The sequence below is a fragment of the Scatophagus argus genome, chromosome 15 (genome assembly GCF_020382885.2).
Source record: "Scatophagus argus isolate fScaArg1 chromosome 15, fScaArg1.pri, whole genome shotgun sequence".
NCBI classification, from domain to species: domain Eukaryota; kingdom Metazoa; phylum Chordata; class Actinopteri; family Scatophagidae; genus Scatophagus; species Scatophagus argus.
This window is the reverse complement of record NC_058507.1, coordinates 20,726,194-20,751,384: the sequence shown is the minus strand read 5'-3', so window position 1 is coordinate 20,751,384 and position 25,191 is coordinate 20,726,194. Positions and strand designations below refer to the sequence as shown.

The 25,191-nt window shown below is 40.1% G+C and overlaps 2 protein-coding genes across 3 annotated transcripts in view; one reads left to right on the top strand and one right to left on the bottom strand.

Moving 5' to 3' along the window:
- Positions 1-2,793: 2,793 nt before the first annotated feature.
- commd8 (COMM domain containing 8) lies at positions 2,794-8,960 on the bottom strand. The gene is made up of 5 exons (XM_046414027.1): positions 8,808-8,960; positions 7,945-8,100; positions 7,470-7,622; positions 5,127-5,282; positions 2,794-3,076 (listed from the first exon to the last, which is right to left on the bottom strand). The coding sequence occupies exons 1-5, from the start codon at positions 8,850-8,852 to the stop codon at positions 3,056-3,058; spliced, it is 531 nt and encodes a 176-aa protein (XP_046269983.1). The 5' UTR covers positions 8,853-8,960; the 3' UTR covers positions 2,794-3,055.
- Positions 8,891-25,191, top strand: part of atp10d (ATPase phospholipid transporting 10D) — a 31,210-nt gene continuing 14,909 nt past the window's right edge. The window contains exons 1-4 of one of the 2 annotated variants that reach the window (XM_046414025.1): positions 8,891-8,972; positions 18,863-19,200; positions 20,298-20,492; positions 24,868-25,072. In XM_046414025.1, coding sequence (XP_046269981.1) covers positions 18,914-19,200; positions 20,298-20,492; positions 24,868-25,072 — 687 coding nt within the window. In that variant the 5' untranslated portion in view covers positions 8,891-8,972; positions 18,863-18,913. The other variant, XM_046414024.1, reaches the window with a different exon arrangement.

Here is a 25,191-nt window from a genome sequence, read left to right as displayed (position 1 = left end):
TCTCTCCAAACAGCAGTATATATTTTTGGCAATCATCCCTTTTCTCCATTTAATAACAATAAGTTTGCATAGCTAAAAGTGTCTTGCATAACTACGTGTTGTCTGTGCACCAGAGTACAGTTTACACTGATAACACAATACCGAGCCATTTAAAATTCTTGTTCTATTAAATGTACCTGTAAAGTTCAGGTGCAAGAAGCCTATTAACCATACTGTAAGACCATTTGTTTGAAATCTGTCTTTAATAGCTCTGATTTAGAACAGTACTGACTGCCTGTTTTACACCGCTGACTTATCGGATCTTTATAGAGACTGTGGAGTGAAACCGTGGTGGCTGGAGGAGAATGCCATTAGTCCAGTTAGCATGTCTGCAGTTGACAGCAGCAGCGCTCATTCTCATGATTAACTTGAGGCTCTGGAGTGAAGACGAATGCCATTAGCACATTTAGCATGACTGTGTCTGTCCGCAGTTGTGCCCATTCTCATTATTAATCAGACAGTCGGTTGTGTAATCGACTGGAAGGCTGCAGCCTGGACACAAACGTCACCATGCTGTGCCCTCCCTGCCTTCTCTTAGATTTAATTATTTTAGTTCTCAGCTATTTCTCCTTTTAGCCTATGTAAACATGGCTGTCTTTGCTGCTCAGAGTGTAGAAAACATCTCTTTTAAATATAGGTCCTCTTTCTATGCAACAGTATAACCTAAAATTTTGTTATTACGAGGCAGTCTGAGTAAATCAAATCAAGTGGGGCTCTACTCAAGCTGCATTGCATTGCCTTACTGAGCTACAGTGGGAGAATATGGCTGTTACGAGTAAGGTACTAAGATATTTACTTGATTTGACTCATTTAAGGGCTTTATATAAATATTAGATAGATTCTGATTCATATACTTTGACAGATGAATTTGACATCTTGACAAGCCAAAAATAGATTTGTCAGTGTCAGGTCTCAGGTCAATAATTATCTGTTGGCCCCTACTGAACTCTCAGTTTATATTTCATTTTAGAAGTACATACAGTACTGAGAAATGCAATTAGAGCATGCCATACCAACAAAGTGATGGGTACACTGAGATTTCTTATTTATTATCAAACAAATTATATAACAATATTGATTTTACTGCTGTATCAGGCAGCTGATTTATCTGATGGACTATCACTGAAAAGAACTGTCCTAAGCCTTGTCACAGCGGTACTAATTTATATCAAATCCAGCCACAACATTAGCACAACATGCTTAATACTTTGTAGGTCCTCCTTGTGCTGCCAAAGCTCTGTCTGGTCAGGGGAAGGGACACAGGTCATCGTGATTGGAAATATGGACACTTTGGGTCCTATGCATTGAGAGTTGATTTGGCTTGTTCCGGTGCATCCCACAGATTCTTGATTGGGTTGGGATCTGCGGAGTCTACAAGCTATGGACCTTGAGACATTCCTTAGCTGTTTTTGCCATGGGGGAAGGGGAACTGCAAGGTTTAGGTGGGTGGTGTATGTCAAAGAACATACATATGATTGTCAAAACCAGAATATTGTAAACATACGATTAATGTTATTCAGTGATATTAATGTCTGTGCAATCCAACAGAGCTGTTCTGCTATACATTTTCACAGTGCCTTCAATGTTAAGTTTTGTTTTGCACTAGCATAAAATGATGTTTATCATTGAGGTGATCGTTGGAGGTTGTGTTTAACTGGGCTGCATTAAATTCAGAGGTATGTCTATTATTATGCTCCCTTCAAGTGTGGAAATTGCAAAAAATTAGAAACACTCTCAATATAATGCAGTCCAGCACAAAACCACTGCATATCGACCTTACTAGACTTGTCAGTCTCAATCAAATGAATTATAGGAGGGTTGATTAACTGAAATAGAATAGAACAGAACTTTTCAGATATACCGTATTTTTCGGACTATAAGTCGCTCCGGAGTATAAGTCGCACCAGCCAAAAAATGCATAATGAAGAAAAAAAAAACATATATAAGTCGCACTGGACTATAAGTCGCATTTTTGGGGGGAAATTTATTTTATAAAATCAGAGATCAAGAACAGACATTACATCTTGAACGGTAAATTATAGTAATAGATTAGATACAACAACAATAGATTAGAGAACAACGGGCTGAATGGGTGTCTGGTATGTTAATGTAACACATCAACAGATGTTCAGATAACTATAACATAAACAACATAAGTTTACCAAACCCTGTTCCTCTAGCTGTGGTCATCTAGCTTTTAGCCCGCGATTAGCTTTTTTGGTTTTCTTCATTGCAGTTAGAGTATCCTCCGCTTTTCGCCAGTCCCTCACAAGTTTCTCGCTAACTACAAACTTTCTTTCAGCTGCTCCATTACCGTTTTTGGCTGCATATTTCACTACTTGCAGCTTGTAATCTGCAGGGTATGATTTTCTTTTTGGGGCATTTGTGTTCAGTCTTTCTCAGTTGTCTTTATAAGTTTATGTTTAAATTTAAATTTTTCGGTGGTACAGGAGCGTAGCAGATACTGGCACACCAGCCTAGAGCGCCCCCTCGCGACTGTCAGCGTGAACATGTGAAATTACCGTATATATTTTATTATATAAGTCGCACCTGAGTATAAGTCGCAGGACCAGCCAAACCATGAAAAAAAGTGCGACTTATAGTCCGAAAAATACGGTAAATTGTCCAAACTGTACAAAAGTCACCTAAAATTATAACAACCTGTCCATAACAATTTTTACCTTCCCAACACTGAGCACCACATGTACCTGTTGTACAACTGTTTGTAAAAAATGAATGGATGCTACAACAGAATCAAAAAGACAAGGCAACATTTACTTGACATGTTCATGATACAACACTGCCTTACAAAAACAAACTGAGAGCATACAACTGCTCATATGCATGACTGAAATTCAGGACAGAACTCATCAGATCATTATGTCTGAAAAACTGTCTCTGTGTCTTCAACACATGGAATCACCACAAAGAATCTTTTTTTTGACAACAGGACATCCATTCGTTGGGCTTCCTGTAGTCACGGGCCGAAACAGGATCGGGGGCCACGATCTTTCAATCATTTTAACTGCAGCACCACCTGCAAGATACATACACGTAAACATCTAACATGTACACATTATAGATTGCATATGATTTTAAGTTTGTTAAAATGCTGCAGAAGTTGTAAAGGCCTGGACTATTATTTTTTGATTGAATGACTCAGATACTCAGACATTTAAATAAATGATATGCTTTAATCTCCTTACTTTAACAGTGAGAGTGTTTAAAGCCGCATTACTGCATATTTTTAGGTTTATTTAACAATAAATCAAGTGACTGTAATGTGAAAGGGGTCATAGAGAATTATCAATAGATCTGTATTTCCCTCAGCTCTTTGGATTTTTTACTGCCTTTCACCTCTGTGTTTTGGCTTTATGCCCCTAAACTTTACTGTTCATGTTTGCCCTCACTGCTCTCATCAATCTAATTTCCAACAGCAGCAGCAGGGAGTTGTTTTCAATAAAAACCTACTGCACACTGACTGCTCAAAACCAAATAACAGAAAGAACAGAGCATAGTACAGCATTGAGTGGCCAAATAGCCAGAATGTTAATCTCAGCAATAAGTGAGCTAAAAGCAGAGAGCACATCAGACTTACACATGGCTCCAAATGAATGTTAATGTTGCCATGTAGACATATGGCAAGATAAAAGTCTAAATAAAGAACTGTTTGCTAACATATTGGCAAGGGCAACACTATAATGTTTTCTGCCTCCAAGTAACCAAAAGATGCATCCAGTGAAACTTAAAAAAAGGCTGTGATGAAGTTATTCTATAATTATCTTTTTGTCTATAAATTACATGAAAGACCAAGACCAACAAAGTGTATAAAGTCCATCTCTCAGTACTTTCTTACTTGCCTACCCTGTCTGTGGCTCTCGACTGCAAGGCCACTGTTTAAGACAGTCATTTCCTAAAACAGCTGGACAATGTACACTGCACAGCTATTATCTAATTTTTACACAGCTTCGTAAGGTGGAAAAAAATGAATGTGGACAGTGATGATGTTTGACCCGAAGCTTTCAAGATCATACCCTCCAATTCTATGTGTGCTCATATTTTCTCATAGTAAATTGAAGAGCTTGAGCTTTATACTGTAACAATGCTACCACCTAGTGTTTATTCTCCATAATAGTGGAGCATTTAGGTGGCATTGTTTCCCCTAATGAACCATGAAGCCATACAAATGTCAACTATCTAATTTGTAATTTTTGAAACCTGCTAGTATCCCTTGGAAAACTGACTCTTAGTTTATTCCAGAGGCTCAGGACCACTTACAGCGTTGCATAATAAGCACACAGGGCTGCAGAAGATTTCTAGACGTCATAGACAGACATTTGTTTTCCTTAAATTTATATTTAAAATTAAGGTCTGCAGATAAAATTCAATCTGTATTTTTCTACTATTTTTTAAGAGCTATTTAGTCTATAAAACCACCAAAGGGGAACTTTACACCTCAGAATACCTTTCCAGGTGTCTGGGAGTACAGCTTGTTTATTGATAGACTACAGATTTCCACAACGAACTACATATTATATTACAGATTAATAATTCCATGTGCGGCTCCAGAGATTAAGTCAGAAGAAATAAATGTCCTCAAGTGATGTCACCTGAGTCAGTGTAACTTGGGTCTCTATAGCCTGCTCTTCATTTCTGCTCCAGGCTAAAGCTCTACATTAGCTGCTAGCAGCACGACACACCTGGATCTCAGGCTGGACTGCAGGCATTCTGGGTAATGTAGGCTCCAGGTTTTGAGGAACAAAAAAAGACTTGATCTCTGGTTTTGCTGCATTGATTCTTATCCTGTTTTTAAAACTGTCTGTAGCATATTATAGGAATGCAAAGCTAAATTGGAGGAGCATCACTTCAAAAATGAATATTGTAATTCCAATAAATAAATAATAGAGACTTAACACATAAGATAAAAAATAAAACATACTTATTAACTGTCTAATACTAATTCACATGACAACTAGACAACTCTTATATCACTGGACCACTGGCTCCATCCTAGACCTGATCCTAAATCTGAGATAAAAATCACACACACACACACACACAAAAACAGGTATTTAGTGTGTGTCTACCTTATTGGCAGCCTCAAGTGAACTGATGAGCGTGTTCAGCTCCTCTCTGTTCATCTCCATGGTGACAGATCGGAGGGCTCCGTTTTCTCTCACGTCTAGACTGAGACCGAGCAGAGGAGTGTGGAGGGATGCGATTTTATCACTGGACAGAGCTAGCTGGAGGGAGAGAACAGGGGACAGGAAGAGGATATAGGACAGATGAAATTTAGACATTGCAGCTGTATAGAAGCAGCCTGTGGTGACAGTATTTCACAATATCTGTGTTTACTGAGGTAATGAACTCACAACATTAGCATAAGTCTACTCCAAGCAGCTGTCATAATGTTGACCGAGCGACTCAAAGAAATAGATTTAAAACAGAATGAAAACTTATCTGTAATCTGTAAAAAACAGAATTTAGATAGAAAAAAATCAAAAGGGACACAGAATTTAATAACAAAAATGTATTAAAAAGTCTGTGTCTCAGTGTCAGTTGTCTCAGTCTTCATCCTGAGGTCTTTATGTCCTGAAGACTTTTACCTCCAAACTGTACTCAGCTGATCTACTTTAGTGAACTTGTTGTGTCATCACATTAAACTGCAGTTCACTGTTTAACGCTTCATGTTCCTCTGAACAGAAACTCTAAGTCCTGCTGTGTGTGTAGCTTCTCTGTTAGCCATTAGCTCTACTAGCTGTTTGCCTGTTTACCTTTAGCCAAACAAACCACAGGGCTCTGCTTCTCACCGGCTGCTAACAGCTAACATCTAGCTAGCGCCCCTCCTGCTGATTTAAACACAGGTTTAACCAGCACAACATATTAACAAGGCTCTGCTAGGAAGCCATCAATTTTTTAATATTTTTTGTAGGCTTCACACATAGTAACATTTAGTAACAGCATGGGAAAATGTGCGCTGTTGTGGTCAAAACTCATTTCAGGTTTGTGGCAGTCTGTTGGTTCCAAACACATTTTATTCAGCTGGTTCAATGATTCTGTCCAGGAAGATGGTATTTCAGCAGTGCCCAGAGAAACTCTTTCATATGTGTATCTGATCGCCCAGTAATTTTCTAACAAATAACGATAGGTGGTCATTCAATTGGAGCACCCTAATTTACGTAGCACTTTTTCGAGCTACCATTACAATTCACAAACACGAAAAAAATACAAGCAAGGAGAACAATCACACTCAACGAATAAAGTTTGAGGGAAAGATAAAATAATGCATAAAAGCAACACACAAATGAACAGCAACAGATATTGAATGAAATGGTAATGGTAAAATAATCTGAAAGGTTAAAAAGGATAAAAGGATGAAGGACTCTGTGAAGATCAATTAAAGGAAAAAATGATCCAATTCTACAGATAGTTCTCCTTTTAACATGGGACTACAGAGTGAGGTTCTGATCTAAAGCATCTCCATTGCTCTTTGCAGTGGGCACAACATGATGCAGACAAGTATTTGACCAATCAATGACAAAACGCATCCTGCAAACATTGTTATTGTTAAATTAAGTACTTTTGAAACTGACCTTGGATCGTGCATTATATTGAAAGTATCAATCACCTTCGAAGGCAATATTGATGAGGAAAACTTGATCAGAGAGAACTTTCCAGATTTATATGTTAAACTCTTTATGACCAAGAATCCTTATGGTTCAGTTTAATTTTAAAGTTAGTCTATAAACTATGGATGGTTGATGATGATATGTGTATATATGGTTGATGTGATTTGTATTTGTGATCACATTATGACATTAGCTTCAAGCTTACTCCTCTACAGTGAAATTTTGTTAGTCCTAACATAAACAAACATATAAAAAGATTAGAACAAAAACCATAATTCAATATTATCAGTTTGCAATGTCTTTGTCTGATATTGTGTGGGGAATTTTTTCGCCAACAGATTAAAACTGTATGTTTGCAGTGCAGATAATTGTGCAGAGCATTCAATCCATCAGGGTCGCAGGGGGGCTGGAACCTATCCCAGCTAAATATGGGCAAGAGGTGGGGTTCACCCTGGACTGGTCGCCAGCCAATCACAGGGCTGACACACAAAGTCAGACAACCACACACTCTCACACTCACACCTAGCGGCAATTTAGAGTAGCCATTTAACCTAATGTGCATGTTTTTGGTATTGTGGGAGGAAGCCGGAGTACCCGGAGAAAACCCACGCAGGCACAGGGAGAACATGCAAACTCCACACAGAAGGGCCCAGACCGGGATTTGAGCCTAAAACCCTCTTGGTGTGAAGCCACAACCACTGCATCATCGTGCCGCCCTGCACAGGTATTCACTTCTTTAAAATACAATCTAATCGAGTTAGTTTGTTTAATTTCGACATATACACAAGAATATCGAGTCACCTTAAGTTGCCAGTCAAAGTCCTGCAGAGTAGCAGAAGAAATGGAGTTGGTTCTGTCCACCAGAGCGCGGTGGATCTCCTCTCGTCTGGCTCTCAGCACACTCAGCACAGCCTCTGCATGGCTGCTGCCCACACCTGACAGCCCGGCCAGCACCTGTACACAGCCAGCAAGGTGGGGGGAAATCTGACCTGAGAGCAGCCACTCACTGCTACGGACCACCACAGTCACCACACATCCATCTCTTTCATTAAGTAAAAACACCTGCTTCCTTCACACAGGTTGTGTGCTGTATATATTATTCAGATAGAGTTGACAAAAAACACAACCCTTAATTCAACAATACAGTAAACGCTTGGACACAATATGCAATAATCTCACATGATAATCAAAGGCATTTCTCTTTTCATTGCCAATCAAACTGGCAACCACAAGCTAAGAAAAACCAGTCCATCTTGTCCTGCTGTTGCTGTCTCACCTCTTCATCAGAGCTGTTGTTCCCCACCGCCAGGCGGAACAGAGCTGTCAGGAAGTTGAGCAGCTCCAGCCACTCCTCCAGGCTCCAAGTGGTGCTGTAATCCCCTCTGCAGGGAGGCTCCCGTCCACACAGTCCATCCACCACCCTGTGGCACAGCTACACCCGAGACAATACAGAGTCAGAATCACATTTCCTTTATTTATCTCCGAAGGGGAAGTTACAGTTTGGCATATGGTAGTATTTTTTTTTTATGGATCAGCGGTTAGGGTGTCGGACCCGTAACCGGTGGATCGCTGGTTCGATTCCCCGTCCCGGTGTCCATGGCTGAGGTGCCCTTGAGCAAGGTACCTAACCCCCACTGCTCCCCGGGCGCTGCACGCGGTCGCCCACTGCCCCGGGTTTGCTGTGTGTGTGTGCACGTCACTTGGGTGGGTTAAATGCAGAGAACAAATTTCGTTGGAGTGAGTTCCCTCCAATGACAAAATATGTCACTTTCATCTTTCATCTTTTCTTATTTGGTATATCCCAGCTTGCATTCAGCAACAGGCAGAGGAAAAGCCTCTAGTTTGCTGCAGGGCAGGAGAAACACAACAAAAAACAACACTAATATCCAGGCTGCTGACTAATCTTTACATGAACTTGATCATGAAGTAGTAAATGGATATAGTAAAGCAGATATTTTCAGTAACAGCCTGCTGACTTTAGTGAAAAAAAAACAAACGATTCCAAAAGATGCCATTTTCTGCTTAGTAAATGCCACACCGAATACTGCGGCGATCTCTCAGTAAGAAAAAGATCCACTGCCAACATTCAAAAAAACTAAATTGCTATTATTACACAGGAACATGACGCTTTGTACTCACTTTCAGACAATCTGTCACAGGTAACCGCTCCAGCAAAGGCGCCATGTTTTCCCGTGGTTCCGCCTGCCGATCAGCTGTTGCGAGTCACATGGTAGAAATGAGGTGCGTTCACGTGATTTGACAAAACGGTCTTCATCATCTCTAGTGACCTCTTTCGCACACAGCGTGAGTTGATGGAAAAACAGCGCTATAGGCTACATATTATTCGATATACATATATATTAGTATTTTTTCTGTTATTTTCTCTATATAAAGAACTCAATTTCAAAATCTAGCAATTTAGCGTGTCCTTGGTCGTTGACGGGTGCAACAGGCAGAGTGAACCAATAGTAAAAGTCTAAAATATATATATATTTTTAAATTTAGACGGTGAAGCACTTTGATGCCGAATATAATATAACGGTCCGACAATCACTTTGTTATATTATCTCTTATCAAACTATGCAGTTATTACTGTTGATTTGATAAAAAATGTGTAAAACGGAAGGTCAGGCAGCTCAGGGATTGCGACTAGTATTTCACATCCTGCTTGGTGACTCGCGGGGTGGTTGCCTCTGAAGGGACTCAGTCGCTGTTGTTACAACAGGCAGCGTATGGAAATACACCGGGTGAGTGTCGTCTGTCCCTGTCTCCTTGCTTCGTGTTTAAACAGGTGTTGAAGAAGCTCGCAGATTTGCTCATTCTTTCTTTGAATTGTGGACAATATGGGGGGGTCGAGCTGTGTACTGTGGGCCTATTGTCTCCACTGACAGTCCTGAACTCTGTTGAATCGAGAGAGCGTAGTGTTGCTCATCCTGTAACATAACTCTGTGTGCTAAGAAGCAAATTGTAGCTGCGTGTGTCTCTACTGCTTTGTTGGTTTCGACTGTTGACATAAAGCAGCGAGGGGGTTAAAAGTGTCAAAAGGCAAGAATCTTTCAATGAGAAATGATGCAAGTTGGACAAACAGGCGCGGTTTGCTCGGGTATTGTGCAGCGAAGTTGAGTAGTTCCACGTCCAGTTTTAATCTAAAGCCTGAATTAGCTGGAAAGAGATGGTTTCATGCTGGTTGGGTTCACTGTGAGACGTTTGGAGACCACACGGTAGGAGCGTTTGTCAACTGTACTGCAAATATGTTGACACAGCAAAGGCAAACCTAAATATGCAGCTTTTAGGCCACAGGAAGGCTCACAAACAGCTAAAACTAAATCCTACCCGTGTGAAGTTAGGTGCAATATATAATAATGTATGAATACAACACTTTGACTGGCCTGAGTTTGTTTTGTTTTGTTTTTTTTTTCATTTTTAGGCACTTAAATGTTATAATACTCCAAGCCAGACATATTGTATTTGTTGTAAACAGAATTTACTGGTCAGAAACTAGAAAAAAAAGTCAGCTCAATAAAAAATAGTTTTTTCCCACTTTACTGTGGAGCAACTTGACTCGCCAACCCCATTCAGCACCTTTTGGGTGAAATGGAACACCAACTGTGAACCAGGCCTTATGACACTACATCGGTGCTGGACATCGCTAATGTCTCGAGCCTGAGTGGGAGGAAATCTCTACAGCCAGGTTCCATAATCAAGTGGAAAGACTGAAACCAGGAAACCAGAGGCAGTTTCGTGTAAAGCGGCAGATTAAATGTGTAGCACTCTGTGAAGGGGCAGTATTGATGCCGATTACAGTTAAAAGGCATGACTAGACAAATAAACAAAAGATCTTATAGTTAAAAAGGAATATGACATCATTAAGTCAGTTGCTCTCAAATTGCAGTCTGGGGACCTGCAGGGATTCTTCAGGGGGTTGCAGGAGCCTCCAGCTTATAGTACAGTAACTTCCTCATTTTTAATTTAAAGGTTTTATCTATCAACATGTTTGAAAAGGTAGAGCAAGGGTTTCATATAAACCAAGAGTTAAAAGTGGAGATTATGGGAGTGGGTTGCTTTCTGTTGAGTCGATCTCCTGCCAGAACTTGACAAACAAACTTAACAAACAAACAAAAGATGTTTTACAAATGTTTCGCTAACAAGCATAATGTGTTTTGCAAACACAGAACATCATTAACTTAGTAATGCATTTGGTCCTATAAAATGTACCTATCAAACCAATACACAGCAGTTCTCTAATACAACATGTTTCAGAGTGGAGTACATTTACAAGCGCAAAAAAATGTATCATGCAGAGATGAAAATAATATTGGGATTTTGGCGGACTCTTTCCGCCGTCCTTCTGTTGTGCTTTGCCTTCCCCGACAGCAGCTGGCGCTGTGAGTCAATTAAGAATGTCTATTGTTTCAAAGCTGCCGAAAAAACTTTGATTGTTTTTGATTGTCTTCTTACACTTCTCATAAATCCACGTTATAAAGAAGTTATTTATCAGGAAGTGTTTTTTTTTTTTTTTAACTCTGAAGGAGGATGCATGCTGGGACTTTTTGAAATTCACTTCCCCTACTATATACTCCACATCTGGTTAGTTAGGTTTGGGCAGTTTTGAGAAAGAGAAGTTTGAAATGAAGTCCTGACATGATGATTTTGAAGATGATTTTAGGCCTTATGGGGAAAGTTCACTCCAATATCAAAGACGGTGGGAGTTTTGAGATACCAGCTGTACATGTGTCTGCTTTCAGTCTCAAATAATGGGAGTAAATGGCACTTCACTTGTGGTGCTTAAAGTGCCCTCAAAAATGTCTCTTTCCAGAAGTCATTACTAGGTTACTCAAGATAATCCACAGTTGTGAGCAAAGTTAGATATTTAAACAACCAAACAAGCATACAACACATAGTATCAGCTGATTCCAGAAGGAAGTTGCAGCTAGAACTCCTAAGCTGGCAACCATAAGAACATATCGTGTGCTTGTGATATTGTTTGGGGATAAAGCAGATATTTTCATCCCTCTGTACGTGTTTTAAGTAATTCACAAAAACCTTTTGCTTGTGTATTTATGCTGTGGCCCTGTGTTTTTTTTTCTGTTATATTATAGAAGAACATGTGCAGTAGCTTCAGTTTTTATCGCAAGCGTAAATCAGTCTGTCACCCATGTGCTGAGAATGATGATAAGCAGGTTAGACATGTCACAGCTCTGTGAGAGAGCGCCATGCCGGGGGGGGGGGGGTGTTGTAGTTAAGGGTTGGGGGGGGCTTTAGAAAGATTAGGTCACACAAGATACATTTTTTCCCTTGAATTTAACAAGTGTATGTGTGCGTAGATAGCTTCAACTGAAACACGAGAAGAGACGTCACCCGCCTCCTTGACATCATATTTGTCTTGCTGTATTTTATTATTTTGTTTAATCCAGATCTTCCACTCTGTTTCAAAACTGTCAGACTGGATGAATGGAGCTGAAGTAATGTAATGCATGGCCGATTCCTTCGTTGCCAGCCTGTGTCCTGCGCCGTACGCAATGTGCAAAGTTAAATTCATGCATGGAGTCGTGTGTTTAACCTAAATGTCCCTCCGTTGCTGGGGTCCCTCCTTTATCTTCCCCTTAAATCTTCTGTACATGTAGCTGTAAAGTTACAAGGGTTAGGTTTAAATGTTACTACGGGATCCCTGCGATTGACTAGTGACCAGTCCAGGGTGAACCCCACCTCTTGCCCGTAGTCAGCTGGGATAGGCTCCAGCTCCCCCGCGACCCTGACGGATAAGCGGTATAGAAAATGGATGGATGGATGTTACTACGGGATATGATATTATGTGCTCCTAAGCACTCCCAAGTTGCTGCTGAAAGAATAAGGCTAAAACTGTAAAATATATGCCATATGAATTTATATAAGGAAAACATTCATTTAATAAGATACACAAATATAATCAGATCTAACCCTGTCCAGTCTGCGATTTTTACAAGCTGTCCTGTCTGCATTTACAAGATGCAGCTGTGTTGCTTTGGGCCTAGATTATGTAATAAGTGCCTTCATATTTGTCTAACATTATTGTTTGCTCTTGGTTTGTAAAATATGCTGCTCAGCTGCCAGTAGACTTATCATGTTTGTGATTGGTCACATCCTCCAAACACTGCCTCTTCTATTTGAACGTGGCTGCATTGGGAAATCCTGGGTTGACTTATCTAGTTGAAAACTACCTTCCTGTGACTACTAGTAAGATTGTGGTAGTTAAGCTCAGTGAGGCCAGCTGTCAGCAGTATAATTCTGGGTAGTACTTGCATCATAATACAGCCCTCTGGTTTTAAAACCCAATGGTACACTACCCAGTCTGTACCATACACCAGATGGACAACTTTTAGATATTATCTGGTGAACCTAGTGATTTATTTTATTTTATTTTATTTAGTTTCTCTCTGACTTGGTTTTCTTTCTGTCATGCTCTTTGTAACAGTGTTTTCAATTGCTAAGACAAGCTTCTTATAGTCCATTGAAAACAACAAACATTTTTCTAAGGTCCGTTGACACTTTCGGGCACAAATCTACCTTTGGTCACTACTTAGGGACCAAACAAGTGTACAAAGCAACCATTATGCAGTGTACCTGTCTCACTGTAATGTTAGACTGCTCATCAGAGTGAGGCACTGTGAGGTCAGGTGTCTTTCAGTCAGGCCAGGTGCTGTAGACAGTGTTTCAGTCACATGTTCTCTTGTTACAGTTCACACTTCCTCGGCTTGATGGCCTGCCCAAAGTGACATCAGCATGCCTAGAAATGTGTGAGGAAACTCCCAGAATTACTCGAGACTTGAGGTGTCATGTGCTTCAACATTAGCCTCTAGCTGTTTCATATTGGGCGACACGGTGGTGCAGTGGTAAGCACTGTCGCCTCATAGCAAGAGGGTTCCAGGTTCGAATCCCGGTCTGGGCCCTTCTATGTGGAGTTTGCATGTTCTCCCTGTGCCTGTGTGGGTTTTCTCCGGGTTCTCCGGCTTCCTCCCACAATACCAAAAACATGCACATTAGGTTAATTGGCTACTCTAAATTGCCCCTAGGTGTGAGTGTGTGAGTGTGAGAGTGTGTGGTTGTCTGTCTTTGTGTGTTGGCCCAGTGATTGACTGGCGACCAGTCCAGGGTGAACCCCGCCTCTCGCCCGTAGTCAGCTGGGATAGGCTCCAACCCCCCTGCGGCCCTGATGGATAAGCAGTATAGAAAATGGATGGATGGATGTTTCATTGTGCTTCTATTCCCCCCTGAGCTCATGTTGTAAAGGAGGCAATCTTACCCTGACATTAGGGTTGGGTGATATTGGCAAAAAAATCTATCCCGATTATTTATGGTGTTTAACGATTAATTTGACGATTCATTGATGACAATTGCACTTGCATGTTTTTGACTCTAAATCAGTTACGCTATTACACCACAAACATTGTTCTTAAATGATATTGACAAATCATAAGTCAAGCTACTTACTTCATTCTAACAGTTTAAAATGGTAAGCAGTGATTGGTCACCAACCAGCCATGTTTGAAATATAATTATTAAAGTATTAATTGATAACTGCGTGCACAGATGCATTGCATAATGCACAAACCGCTTCAAAATAAAGCAAAAAGTTAAAGTAACTTTGCCCTTCAAATTTTCTCATCTTAAAGTCACAAAGGATTAAAATTAAACAGAAACAAGTTCAGAAAAAAGTCACATCAGTGATTACTTCAAGTTCAAATAAAAATGGATCTGTGCAAATAAATCCGTGACTGGAATATGTCACACACTAGTGCATTTTTTACTCACACTGTAGAACAGCAGCAGGAATAAACTGAAATATTACAAACAAGACAATTTCAGGTCTAAATGCATGTCTGTGCAAATCAACCTGCACAAGTGCATTTTCACATAGCCTACTTTCAACATGTAGAACAGCATGACAGCAGAAATAAAATTAATTAGATCAAATGAAAAGATTTTTAGACAACTGTGCAAAAGAAAACAAGAATAAAAAATATGTAAAAATAAGGAAATTAAATTAAAACAAATACACACAACAATGCATCAAAATGAGGTAGACAGGAGTATCTTGAACAGGTCAAACACCATAACAATGGTTGTGAGTCCTGTGCTATGCTCACACCTTGGTGAGATTTTTGGTCAAGAAGACCATCATATCAACCATGGAAGGTTAAGAAGAGATCTCTGGCACGTCACAATATTCCCCCCAGCACTAAAAACCCTCTCTGAGGCAATGCTTGTAGCAGGGATGTACAAGTACTTTTTGGCCAAGGGAATTTCACCTTGTGGATATTCCACCAGGCCCTGTGATTGACTGGCGACCAGTCCAGGGTGAACCCCGCCTCTCGCCCGTAGTCAGCTGGGATAGGCTCCAGCTCCCCCGTGACCCTGACAGATACAGCGGTATAGAAAATGGATGGATGGATGGATGGATGGATATTCCACCATGCAAGAGGATCACTATCACCATCTGCTGTTTGGCCAAGCAGATATCTGTTCAGTTCACCCTCAACTTTCCCTCTGGAGGAGACTTGGCTGTAGCCGATGTTGTGGCCTCGTTGCACATTTTTCGGCTTTCATCATACTCTGGCTTATTGTGATGTTTTAGATGATTAAACAAGTTTGTTTTGTTACTTCCTCTGGTTTTCACTGTGTTTTTGCACACCTTGCAAACAGCCCTACTCTGCTCAAGGTCAGACGTTTCAAACCCAAACCATTCACACGCGACAGAAGTTGAACCTCTTCTAGGAACGAGCTGCTCCGCATCGTTTGATTCAGTCCCACTGCCTTCCGCCATTGTTGTTGTTGTGGGCTCACATGTGAGTGCTTGCGGGTGATGGTGAGAGTGAGTCACACACAAAAATGTGTCATCACCATAACCCTGTAACTTTACAGCTACATGTACAGAAGACCACTGTTTTGGCACAGCAAGGATAAAAATAGACAGCACTTTACAGCCTGTGCAACTGTTGTTGTGGAAGTTTTTCCTCCTGCTGGTGAAGAATGAAATAGAGACTTCTGCCGGCCGACAAGATCTTTTATTCCTTTGCAAAAGAAGGTCAACCGTCACACAGAGTTACAGTCAGAGTGAGTAAAGACCCCAACCATGGGGAGAGCTACATTTTTATAGATAGAGACACATACCCCAACATATGTTTTACACCTCTTTGTTCTGTTACCACTATTGTCTGCTTCACCCCAGGATGTTCCCGCCGAGTTGTGTATTCTGTAAAAAGGGTTTGGACTTTAAAGACAGAGGTGATAGTTCCCATCTCACTCTAGGACTGGTGTTGCAGAGTTTGTGTAATTCAGTCTAGATGTTAAACAAAGACACATGAACAAATGGTATCTGGGTGAGAAGACAGTGAGTAGGGTGTTAATTCAGAGGACGAAGTCACGCCAGTTTCAAAGAGATTAAAACTGCCACTACACTGTTTATTAGTTATAATTAGACAACCGTCTCCTTCAGCGTAACCTCACCAGGATTAACCAGAAAAGAGGATGAAACCCTGACAATATATCAAAAATGAATGACAATAAATAAAAAAAAGTTGATATGGACATGCGTTTGGGTGTGACAAGCATTATTAAACTACAGAAATGAAATAACCTGACATGTATTATCGAATTAACACTAAGGATGTATAAACAGTAGAAGCACAACAAATCCTCAACCAATCCACTTTATGTACATAGGAGACAGTGATAGATGGAGCAGTCCAGGGCTGCTGTGATGTACTTTGCCTCCTGTCATGTGACTTTGTAGCTTCCAGATTTACAATTTTGGGTTGTTGCCATTGTGTGAGGACTCTGGGTGAGTCTTTTGAAGTTGCAGAACTTAGCTGGCTAACAAATAGAGAAGGAGAATTCTGGGCTGGCGCCAACTGCCACTGGAGCAGTTCATTCGTCATTTGCCATGTTTCAATCATTCAGTATCAGATTTTTCAGTTTTTTTAAAGTTCATCTAAATGATATAAAGAGAAGCTCTTGGCAATGGAGTGGTATATTACAAAACCAAATGCTAACAAAACACCAACTGATCTTACTTAATTAATTTACTGGCATTTAACAAGCTCAAACACATAACGTTAGCCTACCTTTGTGTCTCACTGCTGCAACATTTAGTGATTGCAATCTTCAGAATTCCTTTATTTATTCCTGAAGGGAAATTCTTAAATTCTTATTCCGTGCTTGGTGTTTTGTCTTGGTTCAGCAGTTCTTTTTGATACTACAGTGAGCAGTCAAGCCGGTGGCACTCTTAACTTTGTGGATACAATCATGCCGAGATCCTGAGTAATATCATCAATACATGGACTCTATGTATAACGTCAATATTATTGTTGTCGCCTATATAACTGGCAAAATGTCTCATTTTAACTACATACCTGGGTAATAATCTCCCCATATCCAAAAGTGAGAAGATGTTAAAGCTTTTACCCTGCTGTCTTTGTGTCCCACACGCACAGTGTGGCAGTTATTTTTACTTTTACTTTATTACTTTATTGTTAGATTGTTGTTTGTAATTGGCTGATGCAGCCCGATATACAACAGTGTTTACTGACCATGTAGAAGTTTAACAGAGTTGAACTGTGTTTAGTGGGTGGTGACAGTGTACAGGTGGCGTCTGGTATCCCAAAAAAGGTAACTTGGAGCCAGTAGCACAATAAATCATTTTGGAAGTATTTCTGTTTACACTTTGTGTTCGTGTTCACCACCTTTCTTATGTTTTGGAACCCTATCACCAGGTACAACACAGATAAAGAAAAATTTTACCTTAGAGTACAACACTTTTTATTCCCATGCAGCCTCAACATTTAGAAACTTTTTCTTTTCTCTGCAGTATCTGTGCATAGCAACCACGGTAAGGGTTGGAAATTATAGTTGGTGCAAAGAAACTTTGGTTGACGTGGTCAAAGTTAGTTAACTAATGTCAGATTTAGATGTAGGCACTGCGTGAACAATTGCTGGGATCTATTCATCCCAAAAAGGACTGATTTGCTGTTGATGATGTCACATTCCCTTTCCCTTTAGACAACATGCAAGATAACTCCTCAGTATGACTTATTCAAATGTGACAAGCTATGCAATGTTCAGAAGTATATGAGGACACTGATGATCCAGCATTTCCATATCTTCAAACTAATCACTTGGAGCCCTCACACCAAGACAGTGATGCCAAGTTTGGATGCTGCAGTGCTGCAGGAAGGGGCACAGGGCATTGCTTTGTGTCACGTTTTTATGGCTCTGGGGCTCTTTATCTCTGTGTCCTGAGGAACCATGCCCATCAGTATCTCTCCCAGTTGTAATGGAAATTCAATATTCCTCCCGCATTTCTACAACTTAACCTTACCACCACAAATTTCTTTATTTCTTCCCTTTCCTTTTTGCTTTTATTCTCCCTTATCCTTTCTTTTCGTCACAGTTCCTAAACACACACCTACTAACATGCACACACACTTTATCATTGTCATATGTACCCAGTGTATCTAATACCCCTGTCACTACCCCACTGTTTTGTCATTAATCTGAGCTGTATGTTGTCGTGTCTTGGGGATGTAAAGTGTCTTAGTGATGTATTTGCGTCATTGTACGTTGTCTGTGGTGTTGTCTGTTATTGGTCACCTGATGCATTTTATCGGGAAAACAAACACAATAAAAAAGGCCTTTAACATGTGACCTGCCCGTAGACTTATTCTGAAGACTTTGAACAGAGGTTGTATTTTTTTTATTGACATTGTCATTTAACTGATAAAGGGTAAATATGCAATGACTTTAATATAGAAAATAATAGGCATACCCTATACTTTCCATAATTCATTTCTTTGCATTCAGCCTGGTCATGCACACTTGCAGCAGAGAGACATATGGTAGTGTGTGTGTGTATGAAAGACTGACACAGAAATGTTGTATTTCATCCTGTTATATAGAATCTTATTCCTCTGTAGCAGTACTATTTTATTTTATTACTATGAACACAATCGTACTTTTTTTCTCTTTTCTTTCTCTTTTGCCCTAAATACTCACTAGAGCACCAATTATGGAATAGTGGAATAGTCTAAAACACATGCATGTGTTACATGTTGACCTTAAATATTTAACCATAGACATGTATTGAGAGATTGATGACCACATTGCTGGTTGGGATCTTTTTATAGCTTTTGTGACATAACACCAGACTTATCTTTCTGCAGGATGAAGACGTTGTGAAGTCTGACAGCTCAGCTAGAGCCTCTGATGTGTAGATGGAGCGGCTCCACTGGGTGCAGCATCGATGTCGGCAGCTGCTAAATGGAGACTCAGGGCGAGGCTGGTACTCTGCCCCTGATGGCCTCCCAAACAAAAGCTCACTGGATGCCCACACCTCCCCACAGAGAGTCAGGGGGAAGAGGAGAACAGTGTTTGCTCGCCACGGGTCCCACCAAGAGGAGTATGAAGACATCTCCAAAAGCTATAAGGGCAATGCCATCTGCACTACCAAGTACAACTTGTTGACTTTCATCCCCATGAACCTGTTTCAGCAGTTCCACAGGTCAGATTTTTACTTGTGCAAGTAGCACAGAATAAATTAACGAGACACTTACTTTTGATTTTATGATTTGCTAGTGAGAGCTGGTTTTTTTAACACAAGTAATAATTCTAATAACTTTATATTATACTTGAAATTCTCTGGCTCTGGCAAAGGTTATTTAATCTGAAATATTTGAGATTTGTATTAAAGGACCACACAGTCGAGTGTTTCTGCAAGTTTTACCCCATTTAAGGTAAATGTTAATTTTTCAAAGACTGTTTGTTGTACTACCTGTTGGGATATCCAAGCAACATTTTGCTTCCCACTCTGCTGGTTCACCAAGCACATTTTACATTGCTATAGATTGTAGTGATGCAGGTTAAACCTGCTTACCTGAATGAGATCACTCATTTTGTCTCTGCCAGATGGACCCGTAGTTAAGACATTTTCAATCTGGCAAAACAATCCTAAACGAAATGAAGTTGTGTCTGATTTAACGGGTGCCTTTCTCTGAATTTGTCTGTATTTCAAAGATCAAATTCAGCACATGCAGTTCTGTCCACTGCAGAATCATTGTGTTCTTTGAGGTATTCATTGCCCATAATTCATTGTTAGTTTTGGTCTCTTAAATGGGCAGTGATTGATGATGATGGTCTTGTATAGACCACATTTCCCCCCCAGAGATCGATAAAGTATTTCTGGTTCTAATTCTGATCATTTGGGTAGAAAGTGCTAGTTCTGTTCAGTCCTGAGTTTTCTAAACACCACACTTCTAATAGCCATGCATTTAGCAGCTTTTGAGATACACTATATAGACAGAAGTATTAGGGAAGGCTTCCCACAAGATTTTGGAAGTTTTTTTATGTGGGAATTTTTAAGATTTCCCTTGACTGGAGGTATGGGGCCTAGACCAACCCCAGAAAAACAGCCCCATCCCAATACTTTTGTCTGACTAGTGTATTTTAGACTAAATCAGAATGGTATAGCAACCAACCTGCCAACTGGTCTGGTAGTACACCATTAGAAGTGGTCTGGTAGCACCTGGTTACACTTTCACAGCCTTTTGTACATTTGTAGGTTCTACATACTAATTTACTGCTCTGGACTTTCCTTTGTAGAGCTGCCAACCTCTACTTCCTGTTCCTGGCATTACTGAACTGGGTACCAGTTGTTGAAGCCTTTCAGAAGGAAATTACTATGATTCCTCTGCTGGTAGTTCTCACTGTTATTGCCATCAAGGATGCCCTGGAAGACTACAGGCGCTACTTGTTCGATAAGAAGGTCAACAACAATGTTGTGGAAGTATTCTGTGGGTGAGTGACTCTTTATCAGTTGGAGGGGCAATTCCAGTGACAAATTCCACCTTCAGTATTCTGCACAGCTGTGATGCACTATGGATTTAAACTTGTGTAAAAGTCTCATAAGTCAACTCACGTGATATATGCTGTACTTACATGCAGATTATGTACAAAAACCCTTCTCAAGTGTGTTAGAGTTCAGATTCACCTAAGTCACACAATTATGCAATCAAGCCCACTGACTGAGGCAACAGTGGACCAGAGACTGCCATGTTCTATGAGGTAAAGAACTAAAAAGAACTTCAGTTCTTCATTAGAAAGAGCTGTCTGAAGGCAAGGTAAAGGGGTGAAAATATTGTAAATTTAAGTTGGGTCTGCAGGTAATGGACTGCTGCTTCATGTTTGTCAGAATATATCCTCGTTTCTCAAGTCAAATAGGAACTGTGTCAGATAAACCATCTTTCTAACCACACATTGCTGAATCAGTTTTGACACTTATTGTGATAGTGTTGCTTTTTTAAAACCACAGATGATGGTTTTTAACTTTCAGAACTTAATAAACCGATTTGAGCTGTAGAAATCTCTAAAAACCATAGCCTCAAACCTCAGTGTAAAACCTCAGGTGTAAGTTAGACATCAGACCGATAACCTATAATGGGCTTTAGGTATATGCTATGGGCCACAGCAGCTGGTTTAAACTAAAGCACAAGAACAGTTTCAACTATAGCTTCTGATGACAGCAGTGGAATGTCAGAGACCAAGTTTAATAGTTCCAGACAATACCGCTTTCAGTGGCTTTTCAGCTTCTCCAACATTCATTCAAACAGTCAAATCACAGTCACATCAGTGTACAAACAGAACTACTGTTTTGTAACAACACTTATTTTAAATAACCATCTCAAACTCTTTTAATTAAGTTAGTAGTCTAATTTGCCTCTTGTTACGGCAGGGGCAGGGTAGGCATTTTCACTGATGGCCCCTCTGTCTTCATTCCCGTCTGAAAACTTTATGCTCTCTTTACTCCCTTTGATAAGGAAGCAATATATTATATTGTCAGTTGTGGTTAAAAAGATGTGTGTCAATGGTGGTCTTGAAAGACTGTCAGGAAATCAACAGCATATTTCCTGCTGCCTGCGTCTTTTGAGGCAGTTGTAAAAGATGAACCTTGAGTTCGTTTACAGCATGTGTGCCCTTTAGAGGAGTGGCAGTTCCGTCACCAAGGTAGTTAACTATCCACTGATCCCTCCCATTCCCGCCTCATGTGCCATGTCTAAGACTTTATTTGAGAGACACGGGAAAGGGTTCCTTCTCAGAACTACCTCTTACAAAGTGACAGCATGAACGCTAAATTAAAATTACATCTGGAGAACAGTTGAAGGTACTTAAGGTTTCTAAGTGAAGACACACCTTGGCAGGCGGATCTGGATCCACTGGAGCAGTGGACCCATGAATAACTGGAAATGTTCATGCCGGCTTTTTTCTACCAAGGAGCGTCCACGGAAGAAGAGGACAGTAGTACCTGCCTTTACAGAGGATGAGGAACTGAGTGGACTCCTGAAGACATATAAAAACAACAAGATTCGGACGACGAAATATTCTCTCCTCTCCTTCCTGCCCAAGAATCTGTTCGAACAAGTCCATCGCTTTGCCAATGTTTACTTCATCTTCCTTGCTGCTCTCAATTTTGTTCCTATGGTGGAGGCCTTCCAGCCAGAGATTGCTCTAGTTCCAATCATACTGGTGCTGACAGTGACGGCTGTCAAAGATATCTGGGAAGACTTTCGCAGGTTTAAGTCAGACCATTTCATCAACGGACTTCTCTGTCATGTTTACAGCTGGTAGGTTAAATATTGCTTTCAGTCAGTTTGATCTGATAGCAGCTATCATCTGAGATGTCTTTTCTTTGTGGACACTTAAGATTTAGTCATTCTTTAGTAGCTGTAGTTGGCAGTGTAATGGTCACTGAAACAAGAGCAAGCAAAAATTTTATCATGAAACAAGAATGAACCTTCAAGCACAAGTTTCAAAACATAGTGGTTAACACAGAGTAAGGAGTGAGAGATAACTGCTTTCACTATCTTCTATATACCATATTTGGACTTGGAGTAAGACTGTTTCACAGCAACAAATAAAGAGAACTTCAGCATCCAAATGTCAGTGAACTTTTTGGGTGGTAGGTCACTTCTTGTAGTCAACATATACGGTACTTCTGCTTGACAAACCATTCCCAACAGCATCTAAGTCTAGACAACACAGTTCACTTGTGTGTTTACAGTGTAATAAGGTGCAATAAAATAAGTAAACATGCACTTTGATCTCAAGAATTTGCAGTGGAACATTAGCTGATCACCCACACTGCATAAAACATAAAGCTGCATGGAGTTGAAATTTAAGGTCCAAAACTAAATGTCATTTAATATATAATAATATAGCTATGAATAATGTGGATAGCTGTGAGGACTTCCCAGAGCTTTGCTCAATGCATTACTTTGACAGTCGGATTCCCAAAAAGTTGTGACGCTGTATAAAACAAAAACAGAATGCAGTCAGTTCCAAACAAAGTGTTTTTACTGACAGTTTTCTGAAGTGTTCCTGAGACCATGTAGAAATATCCTTTATACAATAATGTTTGACACTGTGGTAAGCCTTCTTTTTGAGGTTGTATCAAAAAAGCTGGACTCTGGTCTAATCATACTTTATCAATAGATCCTGCTCCTGAATATTTATGCACAACATCATGTTAGTGCTATGTCTTGATTGCAATTATGAAACAGGAATCATTTGTCTTGAATAACGTCATGACGTGACAGTTACAGTAATTCTACCCTGCTATATTTCAGGCATTTCCTGGAATAGATTATGGGTGTAATAATTAACTGTTGATTGTATTCGCTTAACTTGTGAATAATGCCTATCAATAAAGGGTTTTTTTTTCCTCTGAGAGCTTAAGTAGAATCCCGCACCTCGGTTGTTAAATACCACCAGGAGGTTTCACCGTCATGAGATTCATTTCACATACAGTATGCAGTACAGTGTAGTTTTAACAGCTGGCATTTTTTCCATAGTAATAATTGTATTCATCGTACTTGTTCATTCACCTGTGTCCACTTCCTATCAGTCTTTCCATTTCTTTTCACCTGATTGAATTCTGAAGTTTGTTTTACGTAGTGGCGCTCCAAATATTGACCGGTGAGAAGAAGGTGAAGTGATGTCCAAATTGTGTTCTGTGGACACAAGATTGTTGTTCTGTTGATGATTAGGTGATTTAAACTGGTTGTAATCAGTGGAAGCAAATCATCAATGAGCAGCTGTGTGCAGTAGACTGTGATGTTTTAGAGTTGAGTCACAGGCGCTGGGTCCTTGGGTTCTGTTCTTAACCATACGAACTGCGTCCATGTTCTTCTTATGCACTCCTCTTACTGTGAACGTCTTCATTTTAAGGTGCTGTTCTCTGCAGTCTCCTCATTATTGTCGTAACGCTTTCCAGGATGTTTCTGCCAGCATTTTGTAAAGACACTCCTTTATATCCGCTCTTGATATTGCATAACCTACTTGACAACTTCCAGTCTATTTCAAAGTTATTGTTTCTGTCTAAGATAAGATAAGATTTTTGTTTATTGTCTCACAATGTGGAAATCCACCAAATTAAAGGCCATGGAAAAAGTTTTCACAACAAGACAGCATTTTGGACAATTCCATAAAGGTTTCAAGGTGCACTACAGCACTTGTGCACCTATACCAAGGTTAACAAATGCCTTACTGCTCTTTAGACTTCTTCTGACTTTTCTGGTGTACTCCAAGGCTCCATTTATGTAATACCCTATCTTAATTTTATTTTTATTATTTTTTTGTCTCATGCTTCAAATAGACTCTGTGTTTGGAAAACTATCTATTACCGTTTTTAAGCTGATGACACAAATCCCCTTCAATCCGGAAGAAACACACAATCTTTAGTCACTTTTAAGATGTGTTGAGGAAATCATCATTATTGTTCCCCTTTTTGAGTTCTGAATTAACTTACATCTTATAGTAACTTAATGTGGGGGTCAGTTTCACCTACGTTGTCTACAGTTGGTTCAAAAACAGCAAAAGTCCTTGCAGTAATCAAGAAGAGAGACTCTCAACATACAAGTGCCTCAAAATTGTGCTTAAGCACAGTAGGCTTCTGTTTATTTTCACAGCTGCCAGAATATGTATGTACTAAGAAAAAAAGCCTTACTAGAAATATACTAATAATCACTATACTGACTACTCGGTATCTTTTTGTCTTCTCATTGTGCTGTTTTACACTTTAACACTAATGTTCACCAAAAGTTCTTTGCTGTCTTTGTCATTTTCCCAATATGTTTTAATCCTCTCTCTCTCTCTCTCTATGCATATTGTCACACAGCAAGCAGAAAGCCTACACTGAACAGTGCTGGAAGGATGTGCGAGTCGGAGACTTTGTTCGTCTGTCCTGTAATGAAATCATCCCTGCTGACATGGTGCTGCTGTATTCCTCTGACCCTCGTGGGGTTTGTTATATCGAGACTGCCAATCTAGACGGAGAAACCAACCTGAAACAGAGACGGGTTGTTTTAGACCTCCCAGTGCAGGTAATAAATGAAGAGGTTTAATAAGTCTGAGATGAGCTTTTGCCCCAGTTTGTGGCACCAAGCGAAAATCTTCATTTATATCTTCTTTCTCTGTCATTTCCATTTCCTTTCTATGCATG